An 18,160-nucleotide genomic window follows, 5' to 3' on the forward strand; every position below is an offset into this window, starting at 1 on the left:
GGGGGGTCCAGTGTGGGGGGGGGGGGGTCCAGTGTGGGGGGGGGGGGTCCAGTGTGGGGGGGGGGGGTCCAGTGTGGGGGGGGGGGTCCAGTGTGGGGGGGGGGGGTCCAGTGTGGGGGGGGGGGGTCCAGTGTGGGGGGGGGGGGTCCAGTGTGGGGGGGGGGGGTCCAGTGTGGGGGGGGGGGGTCCAGTGTGGGGGGGGGGGGTCCAGTGTGGGGGGGGGGGGTCCAGTGTGGGGGGGGGGGTCCAGTGTGGGGGGGGGGGGTCCAGTGTGGGGGGGGGGGGTCCAGTGTGGGGGGGGGGGGTCCAGTGTGGGGGGGGGGGGTCCAGTGTGGGGGGGGGGGGTCCAGTGTGGGGGGGGGGGGTCCAGTGTGGGGGGGGGGGGTCCAGTGTGGGGGGGGGGGGTCCAGTGTGGGGGGGGGGGGTCCAGTGTGGGGGGGGGGTCCAGTGTGGGGGGGGGGGTCCAGTGTGGGGGGGGGGGGTCCAGTGTGGGGGGGGGGGGGTCCAGTGTGGGGGGGGGGGGGTCCAGTGTGGGGGGGGGGGGGGTCCAGTGTGGGGGGGGGGGGGGTCCAGTGTGGGGGGGGGGGTCCAGTGTGGGGGGGGGGTCCAGTGTGGGGGGGGGGTCCAGTGTGGGGGGGGGGTCCAGTGTGGGGGGGGGGGTCCAGTGTGGGGGGGGGGGTCCAGTGTGGGGGGGGGGTCCAGTGTGGGGGGGGGGTCCAGTGTGGGGGGGGGGTCCAGTGTGGGGGGGGGTCCAGTGTGGGGGGGGGGTCCAGTGTGGGGGGGGGGTCCAGTGTGGGGGGGGGGGTCCAGTGTGGGGGGGGGGTCCAGTGTGGGGGGGAGATCCAGTGTGGGGGGGAGATCCAGTGTGGGGGGGAGGTCCAGTGTGGGGGGGAGGTCCAGTGTGGGGGGGAGGTCCAGTGTGGGGGGGAGGTCCAGTGTGGGGGGAGGTCCAGTGTGGGGGGGGGGTCCAGTGTGGGGGGGGGGGTCCAGTGTGGGGGGGGGGTCCAGTGTGGGGGGGAGGTCCAGTGGGGTGGGGGGGGGTCCAGTGGGGTGGGGGGGGGGTCCAGTGGGGTGGGGGGGGGGTCCAGTGGGGTGGGGGGGGGGGGTCCAGTGGGGTGGGGGGGGGGGGGGGGTCCAGTGGGTGGTCAGTGGGGGGGGGGGGGGTCAGTGGGGGGGAGGGGTCAGTGGTGGGGGGGGGTCAGTGGTTGGGGGGGGGGGTCAGTGGAGAGAGGTGAGTGGCCGGGTGCAGGAGCCGCGGCCTCTCCCACTGAGCAGCCCGGGTGTACGGGTATGCCCGGGTACGGGGTGACTGCAGGGGTGCGCACCCGCAGTCTCCGCTCTGGGAAGCCGGCAGCGGACAGCAGGGTGCGCACACCTGGGCTGAAAGGCAGGAACCACCTGTGAGCTGGTGGACATCTCCTCCCCATGGGAACCAGCAGGGCCAGGGCCTGCTCCAGGGCAGGATCCATGCCAGAGTGCAGAATAATCTACGGAACGTGTACCATAGATGCACAAACCTTCTCCATGGTGGGTGTCTTGTAGATAGAGAACCACTTTCCAGAGCAAGGACCCCTCCAGAGAGGGAGCCACCCGGTCAAATCAGGTGGGAGTAATTCCAGAAGCTTCACTTCATATCTCATTCCTGTAAGTAAAGCCAAGAATACAAAGCTGCCAATAGTAAACCATCCCAAATGGGACGTTATGCTCCATGTGCCAAGCAGCCGTAATGACTGTATTTGTAACCTCTCTGGCATCTGACAAGACAGCCACTATCTCACCACCATGAAAATATGCACTGAGCTGATCAGATTATTAGTTGAATTGCTAGACCCTGTTAATAAACTATTCAAATTCTTGGTTGATTTTTTTTTGCCTGTGCTGAGCCAGTGGCGCTCTACACCTGGCTAAGTTAGAGAGAATACCAGCCTGGGTTTTCACTCCTGATCACTATCTTATTGGAAACTGTGTGTATGTGTACAACGGACGAGAACAGAAAGGGCTATGCAGTGATGCCTATCGTCTGAATAGCTTGCCAACACACGTGTCGTCTCTTGGGTAAGGTACTGGACACCAAGGTACAGTACCCCAGCAGGTGTTGGTGCTTTCACGGGAGAATGGGAAAAAGTTGGGAAAAAATACAACATTTAAGATGTCTTGGTCTGAACATTACCTGCATCGACTAACATAATTCCCTTCTTACCATAAGAAACTAGGACATTAGTCACAACAGTACCTAAACACATAATACTGTATCCCACTTGGTCAGACAGTTGCTTAGACCCCCCCCCCCTTTTTATCCTAGAGAAGTAGGTCATTATCTTAAGATCCTACGGTGACTTAGCAGACACTGGTCAGACTCCATCTGCAGTACTGCATCCAGTTTTGGGCACCGCATCTCAGGAAGGCTATATTGGAGGGGGTACAACGTTGATGCCACAGAACGATACCAGAGCTTAAAGGGTTAAATTATGAGGACATATTACAGTACATCAAGTTGGCTTGTATTCCCTTGAGTTTAGAAGTTTATGGGGTGATCTAATTGAAGTGTTTAAAATGATAAAAGGATTTTATATAGGGTAGATACAGAGAAACTATTTCCTCTGGATGGGGAATCCAGAACAAGGGGGCACAATCTTAAAATTCAAGCTAGGGCGTTCAGAAGGGAAATCAGGAAGCACTTTTTCCACACAAAAATAGTGGAAATCTGAAACTCTGCCCCAAAGGCTGTGGATGCTGGGGATCAATTGACATTTTCAAGACTGAGATCGATAGATTTTTGTTGGGTAAGTCTATCGAGAGATACGGAGCAAAGGCGGCTAAATGGAGTTGAGGTACAGATCAGCTATGATCTAACTAAATAATGGAACAGGCTCGAGGGGCTGAATGGCCTACCCCTGTTCCTATGTACAATGCAACACACACTTGGGGGTGGTTTTACGAGTGCTGTGGAGATCATTAGGAATTTAGTGCTCTACATTTCTAAATAATTTAATTAAAAAAATGTACCAGATAAAGCTCCAGGACAAGGGCAAAGATACAGGGTATACTAAATGTAGCAATTTAGAGCTGTAATGGTGCCTATGATTGGCCTGAGGGAACAATCATGTGTCTACCAACGCTACAGACACAGTGCAGCTGGGACCTGGAGTCTGAATGTGTTACGTATGGTGAAAATAGCAATCAGAGCCTGGTAAAGTAACAGATAGTGTAGCTGCCAGCTGGAACCCAGTAATGTAAACTGGGAAGCTGCAGTAGTGTAGCGAGATGGTGAGAATTACAAGCAGTGTGTGGGTGTATACATAGATTGCTAAATAACTGAGATGTAGTAACATGAAGAGATTAGAGGTACACTTATGTACATGGATGTTAATTATAGTAACTGGGACATAGGAGAGTCGAGGAATGGTTAGAATAACCGGGGTGTAGCTAGTGCATGAACAGATCATACCACAGCAAGGATTACACAGGTAAAGCTCTGGCTCCATTGCATCAGATAGAGAATACTGGATGGAAAATGTAACACGGCTCTATAAGACCAGTGAAGTTGGGGAGAGAGGGAAGGGGTGATCTTGATGGTTAACCAGATGAGTTGCACCCCGGCCTTCTCTCCTCCACCCACCCCGAGGATCCGGCTTCTGCCAAAGGCTCTGTCTTCCCCTGTCCAGGCTCCAGCTGTGCTGGGGTCGCTAGTTAGTCATCTACAGGCTGCTGCTCCAATAACCCGAGAGGCTGGAGGTCGGGCCCAGCAACTCATCGCAGCGCCTCCCTAGAACTGGGAATTAATGTGGTGCAGGTTCACATCACAACATGACTTATCAAAGCGTCCCCTTTATAAGGAGGTAAAAAGCAAATTACTGCAACAGTACACACACTGGAAAACAGGTCAGTCAACATCTACAGGAAGAGCAGGCAACATTTCTTCAGAAGGGTTTGGGGTATCTGATTCTTTGTTCACCCACCAAGGGCAACTGATGCTTTGCTCATCCATGTGGGGTACCTGATGGTATGTTCGCCCATTTGAGATTGGGGTATCATGCTTTACTCACCATTCGGAGGAGGGCTGGGATATGTTTTATGTATATTTTGATTCTTGGGATATGGGCAAGGCTGGCATTTATGCCCATCCCTAGTTGGTGCATGTTTATTAAATGCTGAAAGCGCAGAAATTAACACGTTCTCAGTTTACATAATACGTTCTCTCTTTACGTAAGGTTTAATATTTCACATTAAGTAAAACAAAATTACTATATAGTTCAATTGTATGGCTAATTTTTATACAGAAAAAATACTTGTGTTGTATTACAGGGGGTCGTGGAATTTTTATAACGCTGGAGGGGGGCCTCAGGAGCAGAAAGGTTGAGAACCCCTGACATAGAGTATGATGGGGCTCCCCCAGCTGGTAAAGCAGTGTATGGCTGAACCACACACACCAGGAAGGCCCGGGTTCAGGCCCTGGTGTGCAGCAGTTGGGGTCCTACTATTGTCCTCAGCCCCACTGAATTAGGAAGCAGAAAAAAAGACAGGATTCCTCCTTCTGAATGCTCTCCAGTGACCCCAGTAGACAGTCTGAGAACATTGAATAACGATAACTCAGATTCATCTATTGCTCGTTACACAGAAAGATGTCACAAGGCACTTAACAGAAGTAAAAATTGAGCAGTTGTCCAACTTTTGTAGCAGTTACATAGATACATAGAAGATAGGAGCAGGAGTAGGCCATTCGGCCCTTCGAGCCTGCTCCGCCATTCAATGAGATCATGGCTGATCATCCAAATTCAGTACCCGGTCCCTGCCTTCTCCCCATATCCCTTGATCCCTTTAGCCTCAAGAAATATATCCAACTCTTTCTTGAATATACTTAATGAACTGGCCTCCACCGCCCTCTGTGGCAGAGAATTCCACAGGTTCACCACTCTCTGGGTGAAGAAATTCCTCCTCATTTCAGTCCTAAATGGCTTACCCCTTATCCTTAGACAGTTAGGAGATCTGTGGCAGATTGGTTGAAGAGATGAACTTTAAAAAAGCTGAAAGGCAGGGAGATAGGTAGAGGTGTTTAGGGAGGGAGTTCCAGAGATTAGAACAGCTGGAGAGTCTACCACCAATCAGAGTGCGTGAAAGGCAGGGGGAGGAACATACAAAGGGGTCAGACTCAGAGGATACAAGGGAATACAAGGCTGGAGAAGGTTGCAGAGGTGGAAGGGTGAGGTCAATGGAAGGATTTGTAAATGACACTGAGGGGACAGAAATCTAGTGCAGTCAGTGAAGACAGGGGTGTTGGTCGAGCAGTGCTTAGTGTGCGACAGGATACAGGCAGCAGTTTTGGTCAACTTGGAGTTTGTGGAGGGTAAAGGTCAAGAGACCAGCAAGGAGGGCATTGGAGAACTTGAGTCTAGAGGTGATGAATGTTTTGAATTTCAGTTCAGAATCGAAAAGAACGCCGATGTTGCATTCAGCCTGAGCGAGCAGCCAGGATGGAAGATGGAGTCCCTGCCAAGGGTGCAGAGTTTTTGTCAGGGGGCCGAATAAGATGGTTTTGGTTTTTCCAATGTTCATTTGGAGGCAATTGTGACTCATCCACAACTTAATATCAGACAGACAGTCTCATGATTGAACAGCCTAACAACATTCACTGTCCAGGCTCCATGCCCATCTTCCCGCAACTCCATGTTTGAATCCTTCCAATCAGGTTTCCGCCCCTGCCACAGCACTGAAACGGCCCTTATCAAAGTCACAAATGACATCCTATGCGACTGTAACCATGGTAAACTATCCCTCCTCATCCTTCTCGACCTGTCTGCAGCCTTTGACATGGTTGACCACACCATCATCCTCCAACGCCTCTACTCAGTCGTCCAGCTGGGTGGGACTGTATGAGCAGAAATTTCCTCCAACTAAATATTGGGAAGACCGAAGGCATTGTCTTGTCACAAACTCTGTTCCCTAGCCACTGACTCTATCCCCCTCCCAGGCAACTATCTGAGGCTGAACAAGACCGTTCACAACCTTGGTGTCGTATTTGACACACAAATGAGCTTCCGATCACATATCCACTCCATGACTAAGACTGCCTACTTCCACCTTCATAGCATCGCCTGATTCCACCCCTGCCTCAGCTCACATGCTGCGGAAACCCTCACCCCTGCCATTGTTACCTCTAGTCTCGGCTATTCCAACGCTCTCCTGGCCGGCCTCCCATCTTCTACCAACATAAACTTGAGCTCATCCAAAACTCTGCTGCCCGTTTCCTAACTCGCACCAAGTCCCGTTCACCCATCACCCCTGTGCTCACTGCCCCGTGTCCTAACTCGCACCAAATCCCGTTCACCCATCACCCCTGTGCTCGCTGACCCGTGTCCTAACTCGCACCAAATCCCATTCACCCATCACCCCATGCTCACTGCCCCGTGTCCTAACTCACACCAAGTCCCGTTCACCCATCACCTCTGTGCTCACTGCCCCGTGTCCTAACTCGCACCAAGTCCCATTCACCCATCACCCCTGTGCTCACTGCCCCGTGTCCTAACTCGCACCAAGTCCCATTCACCCATCACACCTGTGCTCGCTGACCCGTGTCCTAACTCGCACCAAATCCCATTCACCCATCACCCCGTGCTCGCTGCCCCGTGTCCTAACTCGCACCAAATCCCATTCACCCATCACCCCCTGTGCTCGCTGCTCCGTGTCCTAACTCGCACCAAATCCCATTCACCCATCACCCCCTGTGCTCGCTGCCCCGTGTCCTAACTCGCACCAAATCCCATTCACCCATCACCCCTGTGCTCACTGCCCCATGTCCTAACTCGCACCAAGTCCCATTCACCCATCACCCCTGTGCTCACTGCCCTGTGTCCTAACTCGCACCAAATCCCATTCACCCCTGTGCTCGCTGCCCCGTGTCCTAACTCGCACCAAATCCCATTCACCCATCACCCCTGTGCTCGCTGCCCCGTGTCCTAACTCGCACCAAATCCCATTCACCCATCACCCCTGTGCTCGCTGCCCCGTGTCCTAACTCGCACCAAGTCCCATTCACCCATCACCCCTGTGCTCGCTGCCCCGTGTCCTAACTCGCACCAAGTCCCATCACCCACTGTGCTCGCTGCCCCGTGTCCTAACTCGCACCAAATCCCATTCACCCATCACCCCTGTGCTCGCTGCCCCGTGTCCTAACTCGCACCAAATCCCATTCACCCATCACCCCTGTGCTCGCTGCCCCGTGTCCTAACTCGCACCAAGTCCCATTCACCCATCACCTCTGTGCTCGCTGCCCCGTGTCCTAACTCGCACCAAGTCCCATTCACCCATCACCCCTGTGCTCACTGCCCCGTGTCCTAACTCGCACCAAATCCCATTCACCCATCACCCCTGTGCTCGCTGCCCCGTGTCCTAACTCGCACCAAGTCCCATTCACCCATCACCCCTGTGCTCGCTGCCCCATGTCCTAACTCGCACCAAGTCCCATTCACCCATCACCCCTGTGCTTGCTGCCCCGTGTCCTAACTCGCACCAAATCCCATTCACCCATCACCTCTGTGCTCGCTGCCCCGTGTCCTAACTCGCACCAAGTCCCATTCACCCATCACCCCTGTGCTCGCTGCCCCGTGTCCTAACTCGCACCAAATCCCATTCACCCATCACCCCTGTGCTCGCTGCCCCGTGTCCTAACTCGCACCAAGTCCCATTCACCCATCACCCCTGTGCTCGCTGCCCCGTGTCCTAACTCGCACCAAATCCCATTCACCCATCACCCCTGTGCTCGCTGCCCCGTGTCCTAACTTGCACCAAGTCCCATTCACCCATCACCCCTGTGCTCGCTGACCCGTGTCCTAACTCGCACCAAGTCCCATTCACCCATCACCCCTGTGCTCGCTGACCCGTGTCCTAACTCGCACCAAATCCCATTCACCCATCACCCCTGTGCTCGCTGACCCGTGTCCTAACTCGCACCAAATCCCATTCACCCATCACCCCCTGTGCTCGCTGCCCCGTGTCCTAACTCGCACCAAGTCCCATTCACCCATCACCTCTGTGCTCACTGCCCCGTGTCCTAACTCGCACCAAATCCCATTCACCCATCACCCCTGTGCTCACTGCCCCGTGTCCTAACTCGCACCAAATCCCGTTCACCCATCACCCCCTGTGCTCGCTGCCCCGTGTCCTAACTCGCACCAAATCCCGTTCACCCATCACCCCTGTGCTCGCTGACCCGTGTCCTAACTCGCACCAAATCCCGTTCACCCATCACCCCTGTGCTCGCTGACCTACATTGGTTCCCAGTCCGGCAACGTCTCAATTTTAAATTCTCATCCTTGTTTTCAAATCCCTCCAGGGACTTGCCCCTCCCCATCTCTGTGGTATCCTCCAGCTCTACAACCCTCTGAGCTGTCTGCACTCTTCCAATTCTGGCCTCTTGAGCAACCCTGATTTTAATCTCTCCACCATTGGCAGCCGTGCCTTCAGCTGCCTGGGCCCTAAAGCTCTGGAATTCCCTCCCTAAACCTCAGCCTCTCTCTCCTCCTTTAAGATACTCCTTAGAACCTACCTCTTTGTCCACACTTTTGGTCATCTGTCCTGTATCTCTTTATGTGGCTCGGTTTAACAACGCTCCTGTGAAGCGCCTTCAGACGTTTTACTACATTAAAGGTGCTATATAAATGTAAGTTGTTTTGGAAGTGAGAAGAATGGACACTGCAGCAAGGTGAGTAAATGAGTGAGGGGGCACAAAATTGGGGGAAACAAAGAACTCCACACTTGGCGAGGTCCATGGGGATTTTGCACCAGACGCACGACATTCACCACTCTACCATAGTGGAAGAAAGCAACACCGGAGGTGGGCAGCAATGGTAAGGCTGCAATCTATTGCCCATCCCTAGTTGCCCTGTGAAGCTCTGGCTGGAGACACCGAGGGGTCTTCTTAATCGTGATCATTTTTATAGCTGAGCAGTTTGCGAGGTCACTTCAAAGGGCATAGGAAATCAGCCATGTAATATTGGACTGGAGTCACATGTAGACCAGACTCGGTAGGATTGGCAGGTTCCCTTTTCCTGAAGGACGTTACTGAGCCAGCTGGCCTTTCACAACAGTCGGTCATTTTATTTCTGACGCTAGCCACAAATGACCAGATTTATTGAATTCAGTTTCACGACGTGCCAGTTGAATCCACAACCTCTGGGTTGCTAGTCCAGCACCACAAGCACACTACCCACTCCGATTAAAACAATTCCTGTAATATCAGATACACAGGAAGGTTGCAAGAGGACACAGATGATAACTCAAGTCATGGTATTCAGACCAGGGGCACATCACCTTTAGCTTTGCTCTGACAGTATATGAAATCCTCTCAACCACTTATTTAGATTACGAAAAAAAAATTGGTCACAGATCCATTTTCCATGGTCAGCCGATGAAAGGGCAACACTCAAAGGGCATTCTAAAGCTGCACATTTTCATGATTTGGTTGGGGGGCATTAATCGTGGAGAGAAACTAGCATTCTCCTGTTATTTTTAAACGAAGGGAGTTTTGCCCCTATAAGTATATATTTTCATAATAATAAGACTTGTATCTGCAGAGGCGTTTGGCGGTTCAAATAGCTTAGGAGTGGAAAATATAAAGAATTACGGCACTGCAGAGCAACATATTTCCAGCTTATGCAGTTCTAAATATAACAGCAGCATTCAAAACAAAAACCACATTGTGAATAAACTTGCATAATGTGAAGGAAAGGGTAATAATCCAGAGGCAGTGCCTTGCTGGGGCAGGCTCGGGGCTGACATCAAAATGTACTGCAGCAGATTAACGCCCAAACTACACAAAACACAACCTGTCGGCTTCTGGATTCACACACACACACACAGAATCAAATGAAGAGGTGATGTCTCCAGATATGGAGTTGCCTTTAGTGCGAAGAAACCCAATCTCTGGAGCGTTGTGATATTGCATCAAACGCAGAGGCTGGGATGCGGTATTAACCGTGTAACCGTAGGAATTGAAATGGCACGGTCGCACATAGCCGGCGAAGCGTCCACAGACTGATCGGGTGTGAACGACATTAGAGAGTTGGTGATCTATGTGTGGAAGCATTTAACCAAATTACATGCTTTATAAAAAAAAATCGCTGACTTTAAAAGTGATCGAGTGCTGAATGTAGCAGAGTGGGACTTAGACCAGCGCTGTACCAGTTACAAGAGATCCTGCCTCAGTTACCCACTGTGCTTTAGAACTAACTCAATGAGCAAGGTGCGTCGAGAGCCTCCGAGGTGTTACTGGCGCTATATATCAATGCAGGTATTACTGTCGCTACATCAGTAAGCCACAGCTCGACCGACACAAACCAGGGGCAGAGAACCCTTCAGCATTGGGGCGTTTGAAGTGAGCTGCGGGAGGTCAGAAACAGCCACCGTGTCCTCGGGTTCGCAGACAGACACGGGAGAGAGAGAGAGAGATGCCAGTCAGGGCAAACCAAGCAGTGTGGTGAAACTCGAGCGGGACGGCTCCCTACCATCACATTTACTAACTCACTACACAATCCGCACCTAAATACATGTGTAGAAATTGACAATACCCACTCACTGTCTGCAGATTACAGGCAGATCTCAACCCGGGCTTGTCATTAAACACTGAACCCGGCTCCGCACCGTGTGTTGCTTTGAGATCTATCACTACATTTCTGTAGAATGAGAACAAGAACTAGAGCGTTAACACAGAAAATGCTGCAAATCCACTGCAGATGCGTCAGCAATTGAAATAAGAAAACATAGGTTAATGTTTGGGGTACAAACCCTTAGTTAGAACTTGCAAGGATCCCTGCTATCTGCACCAATTTCAGTTTCTGTTTCTAGCGTTGGCATCTCTTTATCTGGATCACACAGTCCAGCTCCCCTCACAGACCCCCGACCAGCCCCTTACACCGCCCCCCCCCGTCCAGCTCCTCACCCCGCTCCCCGTCCAGCTCCCCTCACAGACCCCCGACCAGCCCCTCACACCGCCCCCCCGTCCAGCTCCTCACCCCGCTCCCCGTCCAGCTCCCCTCACAGACCCCCGACCAGCCCCTCACACCGCCCCCCGACCAGCCCCTCACACCGCCCTCCGTCCAGCTCCTCACACCGCCCCCCCGTCCAGCTCCTCACACCGCCCCCCGTCCAGCTCCTCACACCGCCCCCCCGTCCAGCTCCTCACACCGCCCCCCCGTCCAGCTCCTCACACCGCCCCCCCGTCCAGCTCCTCACACCGCCCCCCCCCGACCAGCCCCTCACACCGCCCCCCCGACCAGCCCCTCACACCGCCCCCCCGTCCAGCTCCTCACACCGCCCCCCCGTCCAGCTCCTCACACCGCCCCCCCGTCCAGCTCCTCACACCGCCCCCCCCGTCCAGCTCCTCACACCGCCCCCCCGTCCAGCTCCTCACACCGCCCCCCCGTCCAGCTCCTCACACCGCCCCCCCGTCCAGCTCCTCACACCGCCCCCCCGTCCAGCTCCTCACACCGCCCCCCCGTCCAGCTCCTCACACCGCCCCCCCGTCCAGCCCCTCACACCCCCCCCCCCGTCCAGCCCCTCACACCGCCCCCCGTCCAGCTCCTCACACCGCCCCCCCGTCCAGCTCCTCACACTGCCCCCCTGTCCAGCCCCTCACACCGCCCCCCCCGTCCAGCCCCTCACACCGCCCCCCGTCCAGCTCCTCACACCGCCCCCCCGTCCAGCTCCTCACACTGCCCCCCTGTCCAGCCCCTCACACCGCCCCCCTGTCCAGCCCCTCACACCGCCCCCGTCCAGCCCCTCACACCGCCCCCCGTCCAGCTCCTCACACCGCCCCCCCGTCCAGCTCCTCACACTGCCCCCCTGTCCAGCCCCTCACACCGCCCCCTGTGCAGCCCCTCACACCGCCCCCCTGTCCAGCCTCTCACACCGCCCCCTGTTCAGCCTCTCACACCGCCCCGTGCAGCCCCTCACGCCGCCCCGTCCAGCCCCTCACACCCCTCCCTGTCTAGCCCCTCACACCGCTCCCTGTCTAGCCCCTCACACTGCCCTGGCTAGCCCCTCACACCGCCCCCTGTCCAGCCCCTCACACCGCCCCCTATCCAGCCCCCCACACCGCTCCCTGTCCTACTCCTCACACAGCCCCCTGTCCAGCCCCCCACACCGCTCCGTCCTACTCCTCACACAGCCCCGTCCAGCCCCCCACACTGCTCCCTGTCCAGCCCCCCACACCGCTCCCCGTCCAGCCCCTCACACCGCCCCGTCCAGCCCCTCACACCGCCCCCTGTCCAGCCCCTCACACCGCTCCCTGTCTAGCCCCTCACACCGCCCCCTGTCCAGCCCCTCACACCGCCACCTATCCAGCCCCCCACACCGCTCCCTGTCCTACTCCTCACACAGCCCCGTCCAGCCCCCCACACCGCTCCGTCCTACTCCTCACACAGCCCCGTCCAGCCCCCCACACCGCTCCCTGTCCAGCCCCCCACACCCCCCCCTGTCCAGCCCCCCAACACCGCTCCCCGTCCAGCCCCTCACACCGCCCTGTCCAGCCCCTCACACCGCTCCCTGACCAGCTCCTCACACCGCCCCCCCGTCCAGCCCCTCACACCCCTCCCTGTCTAGCCCCTCACACCGCTCCGTCTAGCCCCTCACACCGCCCACTGTCCAGCCCCTCACACCGCCCCCTGTCCAGCCCCTCACACCGCCCCCTGTCCAGCCCCTCACACCGCCCCCTGTCCAGCCCCTCACACCGCCCCGTGCAGCCCCCACACCGCCCCCTGTCCAGCCCCTCACACCGCCCCCTGTCCAGCCCCTCACACCGCCCCGTCTAGCCCCTCACACCGCCCCGTCTAGCCCCTCACACCGCCCCCCGTCCAGCCCCTCACACCGCCCCCTGTCCAGCTCCTCACACCGCCCCCCCGTCCAGCCCCTCACACCGCCCCCGTCCAGCTCCTCACACCGCCCCCCTGTCCAGCCCCTCACACCGCCCCCTGTCCAGCCCCTCACACCGCCCCCTGTCCAGCCCCCCACACCGCCCCCTGTCCAGCCCCTCACACCACCCCCTGTCCAGCCCCTCACACCGCCCCGTCTAGCCCCTCACACCGCCCCCTGTCCAGCCCCTCACACCGCCCCCTGTCTAGCCCCTCACACCGCCCCCCGTCCAGCCCCTCACACCGCCCCCCGTCCAGCTCCTCACACCGCCCCCCCGTCCAGCCCCTCACACCGCCCCCGTCCAGCTCCTCACACCGCCCCCCCGTCCAGCTCCTCACACCGCCCCCCCCGTCCAGCCCCTCACACCGCCCCGTCTAGCCCCTCACACCGCCCCCCGTCCAGCCCCTCACACCGCCCCCTGTCCAGCTCCTCACACCGCCCCCCCCGTCCAGCCCCTCACACCGCCCCCCGTCCAGCCCCTCACACCGCCCCCGTCCAGCTCCTCACACCGCCCCCCCGTCCAGCCCCTCACACCCGCCCCGTCCAGCCCCTCACACCTCCCGCCGTCCAGCTCCTCACATGCCCCCCCCTCCAGCACCTCACACCGCCCCCCGTCCAGCTCCTCACACCGCCCCCCGTCCAGCCCCACACACCGCCCCCCCGTCCAGCCCCTCACACCGCCCCCCCCGTCCAGCCCGTCACACCGCCCCCCGTCCAGCCCCTCACACCGCCCCCCCCGTCCAGCTCCTCACACCGCCCCCATCCAGCCCCTCACACACCGCCCCCCCGTCCAGCCCCTCACACCGCCCCCCCGTCCAGCCCCTCACACCGCCCCCCCCGTCCAGCTCCTCACACCGCCCCCCCGTCCAGCCCCTCACACCGCCCCCCCGTCCAGCCCCTCACACCGCCCCCCGTCCAGCCCCTCACACCGCCCCCTGTCCAGCCTCTCACACCGCCCCTTGCAGCCCCTCACACCGCCCCGTGCAGCCCCTCACACCGCCCCCTGTGCAGCCCCTCACACCGCCCCCCTGTCCAGCCTCTCACACCGCCCCCTGTTCAGCCTCTCACACCACCCCGTGCAGCCCCCACACCGCCCCCCCGTCCAGCCCCTCACACCGCCCCCGTCCAGCCTCTCACACCGCCCCCGTCCAGCCTCTCACACCGCCCCCGTCCAGCCTCTCACACCGCCCCGTGCAGCCCTCACACCGCCCCCTGTGCAGCCCCTCACACCGCTCCCTGTCCTGCCCCTCACACAGCCCAGTCTAGCCCCTCACACCGCTCCCTGACCAGCTCCTCACACCGCCCCCTGTCCAGCCCCTCACACCGCTCCGTCTAGCCCCTCACACTGCCCTGTCTAGGCCCTCACACCGCCCCCTGTCCAGCCCCTCACACTGCCCTGTCTAGCCCCTCACACCGCCCCCTGTCCAGCCCCTCACACCCCTCCCTGTCTAGCCCCTCACACCGCCCCCTGTCCAGCCCCTCACACCGCCCCCTGTCCAGCCCCTCACATCGCCCCCTGTCCAGCCCCCCACACCGCTCCGTCCTACTCCTCACACAGCCCCGTCCAGCCCCCCACACCGCCCCGTCCTGCCCCCCCACACCGCTCCCTGTCCAGCCCCCCACACCCCTCCCTGTCCAGCCCCCCACACCCCTCCCTGTCCAGCCCCCCACACCCCTCCCCGTCCAGCCCCTCACACCCGCCCCCCGTCCAGCCCCTCACACCCCTCCCTGTCTAGCCCCTCACACCGCTCTCTGTCTAGCCCCTCACACCGCCCCGTCTAGCCCCTCACTCCCCTCCCTGTCTAGCCCCTCACACCCCTCCCTGTCTAGCCCCTCACACCGCTCCCTGTCTAGCCCCTCACACCGCCCCCTGTCCAGCCCCTCACACCGCCCCCTGTCCAGCCTCTCACACCGCCCCGTCTAGCCCCTCACACCCCTCCCTGTCCAGCCCCTCACACCCCTCCCTGTCCAGCCCCTCACACCCCTCCCTGTCCAGCCCCTCACACCCCTCCGTCTAGCCCCTCACACCCCTCCCTGTCTAGCCCCTCACACCCCTCCCTGTCCAGCCCCTCACCCCTCCCTGTCCAGCCCCTCACACCGCCCCCCGTCCAGCCCCTCACACCGCCCCCCGTCCAGCCCCTCACACCGCCCCCCGTCCAGCCCCTCACACCGCCCCGTGTCCAGCCCCTCACACCGCCCCGTGTCCAGCCCCTCACACCGCCCCCCGTCCAGCCCCTCACACCGCCCCCCGTCCAGCCCCTCACACCGCCCCCCGTCCAGCCCCTCACACCGCCCCCCCGTCCAGCCCCTCTCACCGCCCCCCGTCCAGCCCCTCACACCGCCCCCCGTCCAGCCCCTCACACCGCCCCCCGTCCAGCCCCTCACACCGCCCCCCCGTCCAGCCCCTCACACCGCCCCCCGTCCAGCCCCTCACACCGCCCCCCGTCCAGCCCCTCACACCGCCCCGTGTCCAGCCCCCCACACCGCCCCCCGTCCAGCCCCTCACACCGCCCCGTGTCCAGCCCCCCACACCCCTCCCTGTCCAGCCCCTCACACCGCCCCCCGTCCAGCCCCTCACACCGCCCCGTGTCCAGCCCCCCACACCGCCCCCCGTCCAGCCCCTCACACCGCCCCGTGTCCAGCCCCCCCACACCCCTCCCCGTCCAGCCCCTCACACCGCCCCCCGTCCAGCCCCTCACACCGCCCCCCGTCCAGCCCCTCACACCGCCCCGTGTCCAGCCCCCCACACCGCCCCCCCCCGTCCAGCCCCCCACACCGCCCCGTGTCCAGCCCCCCACACCACCCTCTGTCTAGCCCCTCACACAGCCCCCTGTCTAGCCCCCCACACCGCTCCCTGTCCTACTCCTCACACCGCCCTGTTATTATATTTCCACACGCAGTTTCTCAGCTGTGTCTAATGCTGTGCTCCGTTCTTGCTAAAATCGGCAGCGAATCAAACTCATAAACCACATTCTCTCTGGTCTCGACTTCTTCATATTCGTCGCAATATACGATGGTCTTACTATTTTTTTAACATTGGAAAGTCATTAATTATAATGACAATTAGTAGCTTGATGGTTAATTGCCACAAAACATGAAGGGAGTTGAGAATCCGAGAAAGTGGTGAGTTCGAGCCTCACTGGCAGCCAAACCCCAATATTTAAGCAGACAGAAGCGATTACTTTACTGATCACAGCCTTTATTAGAGGGGGTCAGGTCAGTCTGCACAGAGCAGCAATACGCTCAGTTAAATACATACACCGCCGGCTCAAACGTTTTGGGGTTGACAGGTGGGATCGCGAGAGACTCGCAAATAAACAAGGCTGCCCGACTCAACCCAGCACATCCACAGCCCCATTGAGCGAGTGATTACTGAGGTTTCGGGTTTAGTCTACTGCTTTCCGCCCCCGCCATGGCTGGACTCAGCGATACATTCGGAGGAAGCGCGTTCCTCGGCGAGGACCCCGAAACTCCAGTTTCTCAGGACACACACTACTGAAGCGAGACCCAACCCCGGACAGTGCACACTCGCTGCTCGCCGACCCGACCGTCTCCAATAATCCTGTTTACTAACTCGGCAACAACCAGGACTGGGCAAAACGGGGCAGCGCATCCCTTACACCGGGAGGGAGAACCCCGGGGTCTCGGCGAGGAGACAGAGCCCCTGTTCCAGGGGGAGAACCCCGGGGTCTCGGCGAGGAGTCAGAGCCCCTGTTCCAGGGGGAGAACCCCGGGGTCTCGGCGAGGAGACAGAGCCCCTGTTCCAGGGGGAACAGCAGGTGGGACCCGCTACATGTCACTCGGGAACTTTCCTCGGGCCAGCAAAGTCAGGCAGAGCGAGCAGATGAAACGACCAGCCCCGGGGCTGCTGTGTGTAGCGCAGTCTTTCCCGAGCCTCCTTCACCGGTCCCTCCCCATCCCACTGCCCGGGCAGAGCCCCCGTGGTCTGCCCCTCTTCCCTCCGCTTCCCACCGAGCAGGACAGCGGCAGCCGAATGCCCATCAGCCGGCTGCCCCACTCTCCGGCCATCGCACCGGGGGGGGATCCATCTCCGAGCCCGGTACTTGAGCAGTGACAGCCCGGTGCTGGGGTCAGCGCTACCCGGAGCCCCCTGCCCCCGGGGGCCACCCCCTTTGCCCCGCTCCGGTACTCACGTGTAGTTGGCGGGGAAGCTGTAAGAAGCGGCCACATCCACCTGCATCAGCTGCAGCAGAGCCAGCAACACCGCGCTGCGAGCCGCCGCCATTTCCACACCCCGAGAGCGAGGGACCGAGCGCTCCATTCGCGCAGAGACAGAGACAGAGCCGGGGCACGAGCAGCAACGGCAGCGCGCCCGCCTGACTGGCCAGCCCCGGGGCGCGGGCACACCACTCAGCAAAGTGCGCGCGGCCGCCAGAAAGACTGATACAGAAAATAGTGAGAGAGAGGAGAAAAGGGAAGAGAGAACTGGAGAGAGAGAGAAGGATAAAAGGGAGAGAGAGAGAAGGAGCCAAGGGAGAGAGAGAAGGAGAAAAGGGAGAGAGAGAAGGAGAAAAGGGAGAGAGAGGAGAAAAGGGAGAGAGAGAAGAGAGAGAAGGATAAAAGGGAGAGAGAAGGAGCTAAGGGAGAGAGAGAAGGATAAAAGGGAGAGAGAGAAGGAGCTAAGGGAGAGAACTGGAGAGAGAGAAGGAGAAAAGGGAGAGAGAGAAGGAGAAAAGAGAGAGAACTGGAGAGAGAGAAGGAGAAAAGGGAGAGAGAGAAGGAGAAAAGGGAGAGAGAGAAGGAGAAAAGGGAGAGAGAGAAGGAGAAAAGGGAGAGAGAAGGAGAAAAGGGAGAGAGAGAAGGAGAAAAGGGAGAGAGAGAAGGAGAAAAGAGAGAGAGAACGGGAGAGAGAGAAGGAGAAAAGGGAGAGAGAGAAGGAGAAAAGGGAGAGAGAGAACTGGAGAGAGAGAGGGTGAGGAGAAAAGGGAGAGAGAGAGAACAGGAGAGATAGAAGGAGAAAAGGGAGAGAGAGAAGGAGAAAAGGGAGAGAGAACTGGAGAGAGAGAGAGGAGAAAAGGGAAAGCAAGAGAACAGGAGAGAGAAAAGGAGAAAAGGGAGAGCGAGAGAGAACTGGAAAGAAGGAGAAAATGGAGAGGGAGGAGAAAAGAGAGAGAGAAGGAGAAAAGGGAGAGAGAGAACCGGAGAGAGGAGAAAAGGGAGAGAGAGAACTGGAGAGAGAGAAGGAGAAAAGGGAGAGAGAAATAACTGGAGAGAGAGAAGGTGAAAAGGGAGAGAG

At 58.9% G+C, this 18,160-nt stretch overlaps 1 protein-coding gene across 1 annotated transcript in view; it reads right to left on the bottom strand.

Annotated features, from left to right (window-relative positions):
• LOC147110843 (voltage-dependent calcium channel subunit alpha-2/delta-2-like) overlaps nucleotides 1-17,629 on the bottom strand; it is a 2,842,873-nt gene extending 2,825,244 nt beyond the window's left edge. Inside the window, exon 1 of the mRNA XM_085999971.1 lies at nucleotides 17,058-17,629. Within this exon, the coding sequence (XP_085856097.1) occupies nucleotides 17,058-17,185 (128 nt within the window). The 5' untranslated portion in view covers nucleotides 17,186-17,629. The remainder of the gene's footprint in view (nucleotides 1-17,057) is intronic.
• Nucleotides 17,630-18,160: the final 531 nt, after the last annotated feature.

The sequence above is a fragment of the Somniosus microcephalus genome, chromosome 11 (assembly GCF_052327205.1).
Source record: "Somniosus microcephalus isolate GS21.2 chromosome 11, FLI_Smic_1.0, whole genome shotgun sequence".
Taxonomy (NCBI): Eukaryota; Metazoa; Chordata; class Chondrichthyes; order Squaliformes; family Somniosidae; genus Somniosus; species Somniosus microcephalus.